Raw genomic sequence first — 16,301 nt, 5'->3', positions numbered from 1 at the left:
CTTACAGTAGAAACAGGATCATCGCATTTCATAGTTCTTGTGTTACAAGATTCACATCTTTGTTAAGCCAAGGACTGTGGCACAAAAGGACATTTCATTAGCCGAAGTCACGACAATTTGCTAGAAACACTGATTACTTTAGAATGCTTTAACTAGAAAATATATTGAATTTCCATATATATTACCATATACATGTATAACTATTACTAGGAGTAGTTCGGTCATTACAAAATAAGACATTCTGCGAGAGGCTACAAATACACAACCCGTTGGATCCCCCCAAGGCCCTCTGTGCCCAACACATTGCGGACATCAAACTGGGAGCTCAGCAACTCGACACATCCAGCTCAGTGAGCTGGGAAGGAAGGCACTGGGGCCTTGAGCCATAGGTGCTGTGGGCTCAGGGGCCCCCAACTTCCACCACGATCCTGTTGCCGGGTCATGTTTCCCAAGGCGAGCCTTGGCCCTTCCTGACCAGGGGCCCGGGTGACCAGTCCTCCTCGAGCTCTTATGGGGATCACCCTGCCCCTGGGTCTGTGGGCCAGAGCCACAGGTGCAGGGGTCCCCCAGCGAGGGTCTTCAGGGTGGGAGGGCAGGTCGGCTCCAGGCCTCGTTGGGACCCGGAGGACAAGTACCCGCCTTGGTAGTGCTGGGGTGCAGGACACGGGCCCGGCCCCCTCTGCCACTTCCCAGCTCCATCTTCGGCACCTCCAGCTGAGCTGGGACCCAGGCCCGCTTCCGACAGCATCGAGGATGTCGAAGTTCTGCAGCAGCCTCATCCGCAGTGCTTTGAGAGCGGCCTCCAGGCAGAGCAGGATCAGATGCTTCAGGAAAAGGGAAGAGCTTGAGGGGCAGGCGGTGGCCGGGTTGCTGCTCTTTCAGGCTGTCCTGGTGCCAGGACCACCTGCGTCTGGCGGGGACACGGGGACGCTGATGCGCGAGCACAGGAGTGGGGGTTGGTGGGAGTTGCGGGGAGGGATGGCACAGGTGCTACATGTAGAGGCTGGGGCAGCTGCTGAGGCCAGGGCGCTGCTGGGCAAGAGGAGGCCACACGCCTCACCCGCAGGCTGGGCTCCATTGCCAGGGCCCAGCCACCCTCAGCCGCCTGCGATGGCACTGAGGGGGCGAGCTGCTTGAACGGCAGTCCTCCCCGGGCCTGCCTGGCCTGGGTTAGGCATCTCGTCCTCCTGATGGCCCAGGCGGTGCAAGCTTTACAAGGGTCTCGATGCCAGTTCCAACCTGACCAGACCAGAACTCTCTAGCACTCTGCAACCCAGAGCCCCGGCATCGGGGGGGGGACAGAATACACAGCACTATTTACAGAGGATGGGGCCGAGTGTGGGGTGCTGGGCACAGTGAGGTCACCTCCTCACTTTTAATGATGATAATGCAACAAAAACCTTTATATAAACAGTTTATTTACTCTAAACAGCAACACAGACAAACGCCATATAAACACAAAGGAAGTGATGCGGAAACGCGACGCTGGCTGACTGTGGATCTGAGGCTCGTAAGCAACACAAGCCGGGCTCTGGGAGAGGAGGCGGCAGGGCGGGGCAGGTCTGATTTTCTGTTTCGTGCAGCCAGCTGAAGGCTAAGTGCAGCTCTAGACGGCGTGAAGCATGCCTGCATCCGCGAGCAAAGGAACTAGCTCCTTGGGACTCATTGAAGTATAAAAGTTTGTAATTTTACAGCAGTTGAAATACTGACATCAATATTAAAATAAAAGCAAGTTTTACATAACAATCAAAAATACAAAAGACTGAAGGAAGAGACCCTGTATGAAAAACTGGGCGATTCAGCGAGCCGAGACTGTACCAGTGGCGGAAATGGAAAATGGCGCCCGCCCAACCCTCCCCAGGTGACCAGTAATTGTAGAGAGCAACGTTAGATTTGCAAAAATGTTGTAAACAAGTTCTTGCCACACCAATCCCTTCCTTTTTATGATGCCACAGGTCGCTGCTTATGAGGGAGCAAACTTCTTGGCTTGTGCTCGAACCCTTTTCTCGTATTCCACTCTGTTTTGGCTGAGAAGGTCAAAAGAGAGACATGTTAGAAGGTGTGGCCGCTGCCCGAGGGCGCCCAGGAAGCCTGGAGCGCGCATGGGTGAGGAGGTCTCGGGGGGCACCGGTCCTGGGCCAAACTGGGAGGAGGGTGAGCCCTGTGGGTTTGCCGGTCTAGCCAGCGACCAGCAGCTTCTTTCCCTACCTCTGAGGCAGCATCCATCATACTCGTCACTGGAGGAAACAGATCTCCCAGTACCATCTGCTTCAAAACCAGACACAAACCTCTGGGGGGTTTGCCCTCGGCTCTCAGTACCGCGGGAGAAGGTGCGAGCAGCTTACGGCGGCCAGGCAGGACCCCAGCTGGGGCTCTAGGGTGAGAACCACCGCTGATAAAAGGGGCCAGTGTGCATCACCCAGAGGAGAGACATTTGCAGACAGGGTTCCTGGACACCCAGTGCTGGGGCTGGTCAGCGACCCTCACGAAGGTGTGCAAAGCCCCTGATAAGAAAGTCAGGGGTCCTTCCAAGCTGTGCTGTGCAACCAGTGAGGCCCCTCAGAGCGCAGCCCACGGCCTGAGGCCGTGTAACCACAGCCCAGGCGTGGGGTGGCTGAAGCTCCTCAGCTGCACCACGGTGCTGACAGCTCCAGTGCCCAGGACCCTGCCTGTGGCCTCCCTGGGGAATGGCTGCAGTGCCAGCAGCAGGAGAGGCAGAGCTGCCGGTGCGGCCCTGTGCTGGTCCAGCGCCAAGGAGGCTGGTGTGGCCCTGAGAGCTGGAGAGCGAGGTCACAGGACCAGCGCCTACAGTGGTCTGAGCGCACCCACCCCCGGCCCCTGACCTTTGACCCTGGCTCCCAGTGTTGTGTCAAGCCCAGGCCACCACAGCCCCAGGGCGGAGGCAGTGGCCGGGGGGCTTTGGAAGGAGTGGGCAGAACAGCCAAGTCCAGCTCCGCCACTGACCAAGTGAAGGCCGGGATGGGGCTGCAGGCACCTGCCAGCGTAGGACGTGCCCTGTGACCTTTTGGAAGCAAGGTGGGAACGCGGGCAGACCCCACCAGCCTGGGCCAGCACCGACCACTCAACCAGAAGAGCCTCGGCGCCTGACGGTGCAGAGCCGTGTCCCATGGTACCTCGGCCACACGCCGCTGCCACCAACACAGGAGACCCAGGAAAACCCGGCTCTGCTCTATGAGCAGCAAGGAGACATCTCGGGCCCGAGGGCCACACACCTCTGTCGCAAGGGCTCAGCTCAAACGAGTACCCCAGTGGCCTTATTTACAAAGGGTGCGCGCCAATGGGGCGCGGCAGTGAAAGCACACAGCGCCCAGCTTGAGGTCAGGGCAGGAGTCGCTCACGCTCCACTCGAACCACTGAGCAATGCCCCCTGGCGGGAAGCCCCAGGGAGGAGGCCAGATTGAAGTCCGGAGGGGGTGGGCCAGGGGGCTCTGGGACCTTGGCCCTGCCGGGGGGTGTCTTCTGTCCTTAGACAACACTGGGCTGGGCCCAGAGACCTGAGCCATCTTGGGAAGAGAAATACCTCTCCTGCAACGTGGTGCTTCTCTAGGGCGGACTCGGAACAGCTGGGGTGCCGGCTGCTCAGAGCAGCCCGAGGACAGTCTCAGCCTCCGCTTTACCCTCCACCTCCCACTCCAGATGCCCTCCAGGAAGGAACAGGCCCCTGCCTGGCCTCTCCCGAGGGCCAGCCCCTTGGATCCCAGGCCACTGGGGCACCTGGGCACTGTCCCCAGAAAATGCTACACTCCGTTCCCCAGTTCCCCTCAGGTGTGGGCCTGGGTTTCTAAACGTGGGCAGATGGAGCAGTGGGCGTCAGGGCCCCAGCCTAGCTTAAGGCCCCGTCCAGACCAGCCTGGGGAGGACCACAGGCCCACGCGCCACATTTAACCACTGCTCACCCCAACTACGTCGTACCAGGCCTCCTCCCTCATCGTGGAGAGTGGACGCAGGACCCACGTGCCATGCGGGGAAGGACCAGGCATGGAGTGGACGCCTGGCACTGGGGGGTGGGGAGGTAGGGATCACACCAGCTGGGTGGCCAAGAGCAACCTGATCATCACGCCCCCGCTGACCACCCCCATGGGAGGCACCACACCGAGGCGGGACCAGGAAGAGGGGCTGGAGATGCGGAGAGCAGCAGGAGGGCCGAGGTGGGAGGTCTGGGGTCCCTGGTTGAACTGGGTTGTTGGACATCCCTCCCTCAGGGCCCCACTCAGGGTGACGTTCCCTCTGAGCTGGACCAGAGTCTCAGGGCCGGCCCGGCCACAGCTCAGACACAAAGTGGCCAACACCTGAGCTCCGCTTCCTGACAACCCCCCCACCCTCCCCCCCACGGGTCACCTGTTTCTGCACACGCAGCTCCCGTGGCTGCAGGACAGCCCGGCTGCCGTGTCTCACCCCCCGACCGCTGCCTCCCAGCCAGGCTGTCAGGGGCAGCCTAGACCAGACTTCAGGGAGGCCAAGAAGAAGTTGCAGCAAACGGGGCTGGATTGCTACTAACCAGTAGATCGTGTAGGCCTCTGCTTGAGCTGGGTCTTGGATATTTGGTTCATTTAGAAGTTCCTGTATTCCTAATAAGATCTGCGTAAGAGACAAAACAAACACAGCAAGGTGGGAGGCCAGCGTGCTGAAAGGCAAACTTTCCCGGGATGGAGGACCACTGGCCCTTGGGCCCTGAAGGGTGGAGGGAGCTCGCACTCCATACCTGCTTAATCGTGATGGCCGGCCTCCAGTCCTTGTCCTCCTCCAGGATGGACAGGCACACTGTGCCCGAGGGGTACACGTTGGGATGAAATAACGGTGGTTCAAACTTGCCTGGAGCAAAGGGAATGAAAGAAACATGTTTCTGGTGGCAGGTGTCTTCCTACCAAGTAATGTCCTGCCCTGACGGTGCCTCTCCCCCTACACTGGGGCACCTGGCTGGTCACCATGCACCTGGCCAAGAACTACTTAGAAAAACGAAACTGGGCTCTAGGTGGGAGGAGGTGGGAGGAGTAAGCAGTCACCTTCCTGACAGACTCAGAGGGGAAGCCACGTGCTCCCAGGACCCCACCCGGGGTGGCTGGCATTCAGAGCACAGAGCCCCGGATGGCTGCCCCCATGTCCTCCCAGCCAGGCTGTGGCCTGACTCAGGAAGATGGGAAGGGGCCACTGCAGCAGGTGAGGAGGGTCCTGCGGGAGAGCCAAGGGCAGAAACTCAGAGGCCCTTCCAAACAAGTGGCCATTTTCAAAGCAGATCATCCTGCTTCAAAACAGAGGCTTTTAGGACCCCACATTCTTTCTTCAAAAACAAAATAACACAAAGCAAAAAAAGTTAATTTTCTTAAAAAAAGAAAAAAGAATACATGTAGGAAATTTGAAAACATAAAAGAGCAGAGAGGGACTTCCCTGATGGTCCAGTGGTTAGGACTCTGCGCTTCCACTGCAGGAGATGTGGGTTCAATCCCTGGTTGGGGAACTAAGATCCTGCATGCCTTGTGACACGGACAAAAAGAATAAAGAAAAAAGGAAAAAAAAAAAAAAAAAGGCAGGACAAAATTGCCGTAATGAGCCCCACCCAGGGTCCATTAACTCACCTAACGTGTTAGTGTTTTTCTCTCATCTGGGCGCTTTCCCCCTTTCTCTTGATTTTTAAAACATTATTTAATTATACCCAAAAAAGTTCAGCAACTGTAGTACACTTGATGAATTACCAAAAATGAACACACCCACTCATACCAACAGCTTCCAGAAAACTCCCTCCCTCACCTGCCTCATTATCCCAACTTGTACACCCGCCCCGCCTCCAGACCAGGACTTGCGGCTCTACACCCAGGGGTCAGTTTGCACCTTGCTGCCGCACAGGGCTCGCTGGGAGAAGCTGCCCATGGACTTGTCCACCCCACCGTAGGTGCACATCTGAGCTACTACGACTGAAGCTGCAAACACTCCTGAACGTGAATTCTGGTGCACGTGTGTATTTCAACGTGAAAATGCTGGGTTGCAAGGTGTCCGTGTTGAACTTGAGTAGATACTGCTCATTTCCACAGCGGCTGTACCAACTTACATGCCATCAGCAGGGTCTGCATGCTCCCACACTTTGTGACTTTGCCAGCCCCTGGTGGTGTCAGGCACCCTGATAAAATGACAGTGGTTGCCTCTCATGGTTCTGATTTGCATTTTCCTTTCACTCCCTGCGACACACTTGCTGCTTCTTTGGAGAAGCTCTTCTTTAAACCTCTCACACGCTTTTCTTGTTGACTTGCAGATGCTCTTTATATACGTAGGACACAGGCCCTTTGTCAGTTATTTGTCTCCCAGCACCCCCCCAGCCCCTCACCCCCGTCTCAGGTCACTGGCTGCCTTCCCTCTGCACCAGGTCACCCTCCTGACTCCTAACACTGCCATCACATGGACTGCTGACCTCCACAAATGGAACCTGGTCCAGCTCCTCGGCATCTGGGAGACTCACTCATGTCACAAACACTCACAGACTCTTCCTTCTCTCTGCTGCAGACTGTCCCACTGTTCATGTGTCCGTTCTACTGTGAACAGACACCTGTGCTGCCCCCAGCTTTTCCCGGACACACGCCGCCCAGGCCTTTCGGTGTGCACACTTTTACTGGGTCTCTCCTCAGTGAACAGCTGGTCCCAGAGCAGGCGTTAAGTGTGGCCTCAGTAGACAAACTGAGAGCTTTCCGAGGGAAGTGCTCTCTAGAGCTGGGCCCCTCCCTCCCCACTGCCTGCCTGTTCCCGCTGGGTTGTCACTTGCAGTGTCTGGTGATGAGGTCAGGCACCTTCCCCTGTGCCCACTGGCTGGGTGGAGAGCCTCTTTTGTGAACGGCCTGAGCTAATGGCGGTTTACCCTTTCTCACTGAAGTGCAGATGCTCTTGATGTATTTGGAACGAGAACTGACAAACACATCCCATCTCTCTCCTCCTCACTCTCACTGGTGTCTCCTGGTGAGGAGATGGTCTTGATTTAAAGGCAGTCCAGCTCATCCTTTCTCTCCTTATGGTTAAAGTGCTCTCAGCCCGCCCACGTGATGGAGAGGTCCTCCCGTCGCCTCCAGAGCTGTACTTCCCACCGGGCACCAAGATGCGCAGGAGAGAAAGCTCTCCTCCCACTGGGCCCCCACACCTCCCAGAGTCCTCTGTCATCAGCCAAGCCTGTATACGGCTGGCCTCTCTGGACTCTGCCTTGCAGGCCTGCATCTCAGTGTCCCTGCAGCAGGTCTCAGCCCGCTTTCCATCTTGCCGTCCTACAGGTCTGGGTGCTCTTCTCACCCAAGCAGCCTCAGCCTAGGCCTCACAATCCCCCCCACAAATCTCCAAGGGCATGGCTGTTCTCAGCACCCTGCATTTCCTGCATTCTAGAGTCTGTGTGAGTTTCCAAAAAAGTCTGCTTGTGTTGTGACTGGGATCACACTGAACCTGCAGAAGAGCTGGGAGAGAACAGGCACATGCACTCACAGTCTTCCAAGCTGTGCACACGGCCTGTCCTGCCAGGGATCCAGGCTGCCTCTGATCCTTGCAGAAACATCTGATCATTTTCAGCGGAGAGGTCTTTTTTGTTGGCCACGCCTCGGGGCTTGTGGGATCTTAGTTCCCCGAGCAGGGATTGAACCCACGCCCTTGGCAGTGAAAGTTGGACCAGAGAATTCCCTTTTAAATTTATATTTATTTATTTTTTTGGCTACATTGGGTCTCAGTTGCAGCACGTGGGATCTTTGTTGGGCATGCAAGATATTTCGTTGCAGCGTGCAGGCTTCTCTCTAGTTGTGGTGTGCGGGTTTTCTCTCTCTAGCTGTGGCACGCAGGCTCCAGAGGGTGTGGGCTCTGTAGTTTGCGGCACGCAGGCTCAGTAGTTGTGGTGCACGGGCTTAGCTGCTCTGCAGTATGTGGGATCTTCCCAGACCAGGGATCAAACCCATGTCGCCTGCGTTGGCAGGCGGATTCTTAACCACTACGCCACCAGGGAAGTCCCTGATTAAAGATATTCTTTAAGGTAATACCTGTACGTGGCAAAAAAATTCAAACAGCAAAGAACCACCCCAAATGAAATAAGTCTCCATCCCAGTGGTTAACTGTTAGTTTTAGAAATTCTTCTGGTTGTGCCTTTGTAACAGACATCTTGAATTACTGACCACCAGAGTGAACGCTGACACAGTCTTGCCCCACCACGTGCCGGGGGCACTCTTCACATGCTGGGGTATGCGTTAACACACCCAATTAACCAGAGACAGATAGCATTTGCTGATTTCCAGCTACAAAAGGGGAGGGACCTGGGGCCCCTTCTGAGTTTTGCTGAAATGTGTTCCCACGGTCTGGCCACAGCACTATCTCAGATGCAGCCTCGGCCCTTTCTTCCTGCCGCCTTCTCTGGAGACTTCAGCACGCTATCCACCCAGGGTGCACACGCTGCACCACGTAAGTATCAAATTCTAACAAGCAACAAAACCCTCTGCGGGGGGTGAGGCTCTGGACCGCGGTCCTTCTGCACGTCTACCCCTTCCAGGGCTGGATCTCGGTGGCACTAAGGGCCCACCTCCCAGTGATGAGAGCTGGGATTCTGGGTCTGACACTGGGCCTATTATGTGCACCTCCAGCCACTGGGGGTACAAACAGACTCAAATCCACAGCCAGTCCCAAGGATCAGAGTCCCTGAAGCCACCCCAGGAGCAGAGCAGGACATAACTGAAGCTCCACAGTCCCAAGCTCTCTGAAGAGGACCTTAGATCTCTCTGCTAGAACAAGGCAGAAGCCAACTGACTTCTGAGGACTGCGTTCTACTTACATTTCGGAGGTGAGGATGGATAATCGTCTTTGAACAGCATCCGTAGTTTAAACAAGCCTCCTTCCCACGGAGTCTGTTGGGAAATAAAACTGTGATCAGGTGTGCTGCGGGCCTCTGCGGCGGGCTGGGCCCAGGAGGGGCAAGGGGCTTGCTCCGGCTGCACCCCAGGACGGTGAGGGCCCCCCAGAGGCGGCTCCTAATGGCTCACAGCCCACCACCAGGACTGTTGGGGCCTCCATGACCCTGAGTTGGAAAGGGCCTTCCCTGGAGAGACAGGAGGCCCTGGGGGGCTCCCCCCAACACTGAGTGTGTACAGTGAAGACTTGGCAGGGGACTCCCCTGGGGGGCATTCTGTGAGGCTCTTCCCTCAGGTCCCATGGGTCCCTGGGCAACCTTCCAGTTCCACAGCCCAGCACCCCTCCCCACCCACCACCCCCAGGCCTACTCTTGCTGTATGTTTACAACCAACCATGGTAGGAGAAAATGGAGACGATGAAGCCCTGTCATCACCCAGACACCTCAGGAGTCTCCTCCTTCCTTCCATTTCACCCAAGAAGAGACCCTCCCTCCCAAACGCTTCCAACGTGCCAGTCCTAACGTACCCAGGCACACTCAGGTGAGTGGAGGAGGCAGCACCGTGGCCCATGAGTGCAGGACACGCGGGGCCCCACATGGCTGTCTTAGGTGGCTGATGCCTGGCCTCTGTGTCTAAGGATCTGCAGGTGTCCCAGGCTCAAGACCCACACCCCCCGCGCCTCAGAGCATCGCCATGTCCGGGCTGCTTCAACCTCAGCCCCCCTCCACCCCCTCCAGGGCTCCTCCTGCTCCTGGGACGTGGCAGGGGGCTGCATGATGCCACCCCTCCCCATCTGCTACAGCCCAGCTCCTTTCTGAATTAAGACTGCCCGGAGGGCCACATGTCACCCTAACCTTGTCCCCCTGGCCAGGGGATGGGACCACGGCCCACGTGACCATCACAATCATCACACACACTTGAACCTGAGTCCTTCTGAAGGGGGGCAGCCCCTCTTACCCCCTTCTTCCCGGGAATGGCGCACTCCCAGTTCATGAGGTTCATCGTGCCGTCGGGATTTTTTGTTGGGACGGCCACAAAACCCTGAGAGGAAACAACACAGGGCACATCAGTGCCATGGCAGCCGGTTCCCTGCTCCCGGGATAAACCCGCCAGCATCAGCCCAGAGGCCAAATGGCTAACCCACAGGGACCTGAGGTTCTCGTCAAGGGGAAACCATCACCCTGCCACACGCAGAAGTAAAGCTTTCCTTACAAACGGGTGGTCTTTTCTCCAAGCTTTCCTCTCCTGGGCGAGTCTGCTGAGGGCGATCCCCGACATGTTTGCGTCCCTAGAAGAGACGGGCAGAGTGTGCGATGAGCACCGGCAGCCGTGGGCCCTCTGCCCCCTCACCCCGTACCCGGCCCAGCCCAACAGACTCGCTTCCAAGAAGCAGGGAAACCAAGGCTCCCACCCGGCCCCACACGCCGCTCTGGACAAGCTGTCACAGCTCCCCCCACCCTGGGGGGGGGGGCGCTCCCAGCCTCCTGGTGCAGGCAGCTCACCAGGGAAGAGGGAGCGGGTCTCCCATCCCCAGGCCCCTATGGCATGCGCTGTGACCTGCATTTCATGGTGACACAGAGCTCCAGAGAAGCAAAGCCCCAGGCCCAGCTCACACAGCTGCCAGGTGCTGCTTGGGGAGGGGGCGCCGTGCACTCCCAGCAGCCACCTGCCCACTAGCCCTGCCCTCTTTGTCCTGTGGCACCCACTGGAGTGACAGGAACCCCAATTCCACCAGACTCCGTAGCAGAGGCAGGGACAAGATGGGGACGTCCAGAGCGCGGGCCTGAGACCTGGGAGGGGCAGTCACTGAGTGCTCCCCTCTGCCAGTGCAGGGATGTGGGGTTGCTGGCAGGCCTCCGGCCCAGAATCGGGGGCTCAGAATCTAGACTCAGGCCCGGCCAGGAGGAGAGCCCTGGTCCTGGAAGGCAACCAAGAGGAAGGCAGCCCTGGGCAGAGAGCAGTTTAACCATGCAACGGGTGGGGGCTGCACAAGTCCAGAGGCAGCACCCCCCCACCCCAGCATCCAACAGACCCACCTGTCACCAGGCCTGGGGGCTCGGGCCTTCCCTGGCCCCTGCCACTTTCTCATCCTACAGCCCCACCCTAGGACCCGCTGCCACTCTGCCTGTTGTGAGTGGGCCAAGACCTGTCTCCCAGTGACTTTGGGGAAGTCAACAAAAGGGGGAGGAGGCCCTGCAGCCAGGCTACTCAAAACTCCTGGTCTCTCCAGAATATTGGCTCCCCTGCACCTCTGGACCACAGACCCTCAGGGCTTGGCGGCATCAGCCATTCAGATTCATTGCCCGGAGCCGTCAGCCCATCTCCCAGGTGCTGCTGATGCAGCATACAGACCAGACCAGGCATGTGGCACTCTATCGTAACCCCTGCTGCCCTCGACCTCCTTCTGCCCACGAGAACGCGACCCTTAGGGACTTCCCTGATGATCCAGTGGTTAAGAATCTGCCTTCCAATGCACAGGACGCAGGTAAAATCCCTGATGGGGGAACTAAGGTCCCATGTGCCGCGGGGCAATTAAGCCCACACGCCACAACTAAGACCCGAAAACTTGCTGGAAAATTTGATCCCAAGTGTGTTTGCTGGTCTTCAGAGTCCATGGGAACATTAAAGGTACCCTGAATCAAGTATTTCCATTAAGCAAGCCTTTAACAAGACCGAGAAGAGTGAATCCTACACGTGCATGGCCGGTGGCTTGCCCCCACCCTGCAGGCTTGCACTGGAGGGCCTGGGGACAGGCCCCCTCTGCACCTCTGGCAGGGAAGAGGTCCAGCACCTCGAGTTCCCTCGGACAACACGGGGCACCCTTCGCAACCACAACACGGCTCTCAACCAGGCACAGAAGAACAAACTTCTGACAAACACAGAACTGGAAACCAGCCGTGCTTCCCAGCTGTGCCGGCCCTGACCCAAAGTTGGGGACCACCAAGCCCGTTTTAGACCTGAGAAGGGAAGATCAGAAGTAACCTGCCCACTGAGGGAAGAGCCTCAACTCAAACCCAGGGGATCTTCCCACTCCCGGCAGGAGGGCTGCTCCTCTCTGCAGCCCCTGCCTCATAATCACTCCTGCAGCCCCCTCCCTTGGCTCAGGCTGACCCCCAAGTGCTCCAGCAATCCAAATCAAAACCTTGTCCCAGCATCTGCTGGGACACTCTGCCCCCAGGCCTCAAACAACACAAACACGCCCATGTTCCTGCAGGAGAGGTGGGGTCAGGTCAACAATGCAACAGCAGACCAGCGATCAGTGGGGCCCTGGGCGGCTACCTCACTGGGCACCAGTTACAAGGGCACGTCCCCAGGCCCAGTGGCCCCATGGAGCCAGGAACTCTGCGGGGATCTGGCTCTTGGACGACTCCCCAAGAAGTAAGCACAGCGGGGAGGGGGGGGCAGGTTTGGGATGGCCACCGCAGCCTCCAGCATCACCCAGGAGCCCAGGTCCCAGGAAGTGGGGTGAGTTACTGCAAAACACCAGAGCAACGGGATGTGGTGTGTCATCAAGAAACACATATACTCATGTCATCGTGAAAAAAAGCGAGGATCAAAAATCAAAGCCCGGGCTTCCCTGGTGACACAGTGGTTAAGAATCCGCCTGCCAATGCAGGGGACATGGGTTCGAGCCCTGGTCGAGCACATGCCACGGAGCAACTAAGCCCCTGCACCACAACTACTGAGCCTGCACTCTATAGAGCCCGTGCTCCACAAGAGAAGCCACAATGAAAAGCCCGCACACGGCAACGAAGAGAAGTCCCAGCTCGCCACAACTAGAGAAAGCCCGCGTGCAGCAACAAAGACCCAACACAGACAAAAATAAATAAAATAAATAAATTTATATTTAAAAAAAAATCAAAGCCCCCCACTCAGCAGGCATGGTGACAGGAGCTGTTGCCCTGGCGGCACTCTGACCCGAGCACACCTTCTAAAAGGCTATAATCCTGCCCAACCTCAAGTCCAAGACAAGTAACACCAGGCCTGCATCCAAAACAGAATTTCTCTTTGCCACCCCCCAACCCCAGAGCTCTGGTCTGCCCGCTTCCTCCCCATCCGTGGACCCGACCATCAGGAACATGTCTAGGATCTCCTTCCCAGGATGGCACACCTTTGTCTGCTATTTTCATTCATTCATGCAACATAAATTGAGGAATGGTATGAGTGTCGCTGCCCGGATGGCTGACATGGGGAGAAGTGCTAGGTGCCAGGAGACACAAAGCAGGATGACTACGAGACAGGTGGCACCTGGGTCCTAATGGTGGTCAGGTGGCTGCCTGGACACAGCCTGCAGCAATGGGCTCAGTGCAGGAAGAGAAGAAAGAGCCGGAAGGGTGGGCACTGGTCCTGAGGGCCTGGGATTGCCTGAGGGAGGCGGGGAGACGCAGGGGATCAGGGCACAGGAGAGTGCCAGCCGCTTTTGTCTTTAAGACTCTCTTGTCGGAGGCTAGGGCAGTAACCCCAGAGTCTGAAAAACCTTCATTCCTGAGACCTTCTCAAACCCTTCAAATGGCTCTTCTAAAGAGAACTCAACCCCACCTCATCCCCAGGGCTGGTGGGAACGACCCCCCCACAGGGGGCTTGAGGGATGTGGAGGATGTCCACAGCAAGCCCCTCACCAGCCAGGGCAGAGCACGCAGCATAGGCTGGCGGCCACCTCTGAACTAATGAACGCAGAAGTTCAGCAGCAGAAGACAAGCAGCTGGCGTGAGGTTCCTGAGTCTGCGCTCGGCCAGGTGTCAAGACTGGTTTCTGGAGCCCCAGGGCAGCACTCTGGACGCCGAGGATCCGTGGATTCCGGAATGGGCAAGCCAGCACTCGGGCGGCTCTGGAGGGGCAGGGCTGGGCCAGGACGCAGGCGAGGCCAGCAGGGCAATCCTGAGCACCGCCTGTCTGCTGACCGCGTGCCAGGACCCCGCCACAGGCCACCTCTTCTGCTGACAACGGACAAAGCTGCCTCTGCAGGCCCTGTCCAAGCACCAGCTGTGGTTGTCTCAGGTGCAAAAGGTAATGGGGGGTGGGTCCCCACAGAAGTTCCTGCAGCCCCTTCCTTAGGGGTGCCAACGGACCAGAGCGGGAACCAAAAAGACCGCTTCCACCACCAGGGCAAACAGCCACAGGTGCACACCTGCACTGTCCCAGGCAGAGGTCTGGCCTCCTGCTCCCCAGAAGAAAGCAGCCAATTTGGTACATTTTAATTACAACATGGAGCCACTCCTTCAGAATCCCACTTAGGATCGAATCTGCCTTCCCCAAACGACAGAGAGGCACTTAAGGAGCAGTTAAGTGTTAACTAGACGATTTAGAACAGCAAAATCATTATGATATGAAGATAAGATATCTATGAACTGCTAGAGAGAGCCTGCAGGGGAGGACCCGGGTTCTCCAGGGAGACCCTGGAAATCTGCCGTCATCTTCTTCCAGATCAGGCTGTACTTGAACCCGCTCTTCTAGTTGACAGCACAGACTTCAGAGCCACTTACTGGCTGCACATGTGGGCGAGTGGCTTCTCTCCCCCACCCTCAACCTTCTCACCTGTAAAATGGACAATAGCACTGTGACCCCCACAAGTTGGCTGGGGATAAAACTGATAAAGGATCAGCAGCCCTGGATGGGTCTTTCTCACCCAAACGTAAACTCCCCAGGGGAAGGCACTAGCTTCACCTGATGCAGGCACCCTGCACTCAGGAGACACTCCAGACCAGGTGCAGTTCTCTGTTCTTTCCTGACATTACTTCCTAGGACCCCAGGCCGTTTCTGAAGCAAGGTCCCAAACCCCCAGCAAGACTCACCAGACAAAGGTGCAACAAGATACAGAATTCACGCCTAAACCACCCGAAAGGCCATAAACAAGTCAGGACAAATTTGGGATCCATCTCCCTTTTCTGTTGGGTAGGTTTTCTATCCAAAGGCACAGTTTCCTTAAGAGCAAGAAACATTTAGGACTACAGGCTTTAAAAGGAGACCAACAAAAGCCAGCTCCGCAAACACAGAACAGTAACTTTGCTAACTGAGGAACTAAGCTTACTTCCAAATCATACAAACCAGACCAATTAATTCCGTGATTTAGGAGCAGGTGCTAGTCGTTACCATGATCCCAGCTAATCATTGCCTCGCCTTCCTCCTACTCGCCTACCAGTTCCAGCCTCCGTGCAATTGGTACAAAGCAGGCTTGAGAGTGAATCTCCCCGTAAAGGGGAGTGCTAACACTCAGTGTCCCACCAACTGGGAGCGGAGCTCCGGAGGCGCAAGAGCTCGGACTTGTTTTCATTTCTAGACATCACACGCCACCCCCCAAACGCGCCCGCGTTTCTGCAGCGCGCGGCTTTGCACTCTTTGTGCGGTGCGTCCTCTCCCGGGCTGGAACGCGCCACAGGTTCGCGCGCACACCTTGACCCCGGAAACGCTCCGCCTTGGCGGAGGGCTCGGCGCTCCTGTCACCGCGGCCCGAGCGGCGGGCGCCGTCTGCGGCCCCGGACTCGACTCGCGCGCCGCGACCTGCCCGAGCGCGCGCCCGAGCGAACGTCCCCCGCCCCCCCGGGCCGCGGCTCGGGCCGCGAGCCGGTGAGCCCAACGGGCCGGCCCCCGCCACGGCGTCAGCAGCCCGGGGCGGGCCGGTTCCCGGGAGCGGGCCGGGCCGCGGGTGGAGGGCGCCCGCCCGGCCGGGCCCGACGGCGGCGGAGGCCGCGGCCCGCCGAGGCCTGGCCCCCGGCCCGTCCGCCCCGCGCGCTCACCTCGGGCGGCCGCGGCCCGGCGAGCGAGGCGGACGAGACGGCGGCGGCGGCGCTCCCTTTGTCTCGGGACTTCCCTCCCGAGCCCGCTCCGCGCGCAGCCCGAGCGCTCGAGGACCCCGGCGCGGGCGGGGCGGGGCGGGGCCTGCGAGGCCTGCCCGCCGCGCGCCTGCCCCGCAACCCGTTGCCGCCGCCGCACGCCCCGCGTCGCCTGCTAGACCGTTCGCCGCCCGCCGCCCGCGTTGCGCCGCCGCGCGCCCGCGCCCCGGGCCCGGCCCGGGAGCCCGGCCCGGGGGCGGCTTTCCAGTCAGGCGGCGCCCTGGACACCTGCGCCCTTAAAGGAGCCGCGTCCCCGATGTGAGGGAGCGTCTGCAAACTCCCCTTCGTGGGGCACGCGTCCACCCGAGGACACACCGGCGAGCGGCGGGGTAACGGGGAGGCCGAGATCTCCAAGGGCTCCCCGGATGCCCCGCGGGCACCTCCCCGGGCACGGCTCCCAGAGGTCTCCTTGAGGCTAGGATCCGGGGCCGGGGAGCAAAGACCACTGAGGCCTAGGGATCCCCGAAGCGTCGCAGCAAGGTGACGATCCCTCGCGTACGGCACGCTGTGAAGCCCCTTGCAATTGGTCAGTTCGGGGCTCTGGGCGGGGCGTTTATCGAATCTGCCCAATGAGCAGACCCCGTACAAAAGGCCGAGTGCT

At 58.4% G+C, this 16,301-nt stretch overlaps 1 protein-coding gene across 2 annotated transcripts; it reads right to left on the bottom strand.

The window, feature by feature from the left end:
* Window positions 1-1,401: 1,401 nt before the first annotated feature.
* On the bottom strand, window positions 1,402-15,760 carry UBE2I (ubiquitin conjugating enzyme E2 I). 2 transcript variants are annotated; one of them, XM_082430689.1, is made up of 7 exons: window positions 15,605-15,760; window positions 10,083-10,158; window positions 9,828-9,911; window positions 8,795-8,867; window positions 4,724-4,833; window positions 4,520-4,599; window positions 1,402-2,027 (listed from the first exon to the last, which is right to left on the bottom strand). In XM_082430689.1, exons 2-7 carry the CDS (start codon window positions 10,146-10,148, stop codon window positions 1,964-1,966), a joined length of 477 nt encoding a protein of 158 aa, XP_082286815.1. In that variant the 5' UTR covers window positions 10,149-10,158; window positions 15,605-15,760; the 3' UTR covers window positions 1,402-1,963. The 2 variants fall into 2 exon arrangements, with proteins under 2 accessions (XP_082286815.1, XP_082286816.1); XM_082430690.1 differs by lacking the exon at window positions 15,605-15,760 and adding an exon at window positions 13,490-15,166.
* Between the last annotated feature and the right edge of the window lie 541 nt (window positions 15,761-16,301).

The sequence above is a fragment of the Balaenoptera physalus genome (genome assembly GCF_965194825.1).
Source record: "Balaenoptera physalus genome assembly, chromosome: 16".
Taxonomy (NCBI): Eukaryota; Metazoa; Chordata; class Mammalia; order Artiodactyla; family Balaenopteridae; genus Balaenoptera; species Balaenoptera physalus.
The sequence above is the reverse complement of the archived record's forward strand: the minus strand, read 5'-3'. Positions and strand labels throughout refer to the sequence as shown.

Excerpts from the sequence above, each read along its gene's own strand:
- UBE2I (XM_082430689.1), bottom strand. The coding sequence starts at position 10,148 with ATGTCGGGGATCGCCCTCAGCAGACTCGCCCAGGAGAGGAAAGCTTGG. Across the intron at positions 9,912-10,082 it reads GGAGAAAAGACCACCCGTTT|GGTTTTGTGGCCGTCCCAAC; the intron begins GTAAGGAAAGCT and ends GTTTCCTCTCAG. Across the intron at positions 4,600-4,723 it reads CGGCCATCACGATTAAGCAG|ATCTTATTAGGAATACAGGA; the intron begins GTATGGAGTGCG and ends TCTCTTACGCAG.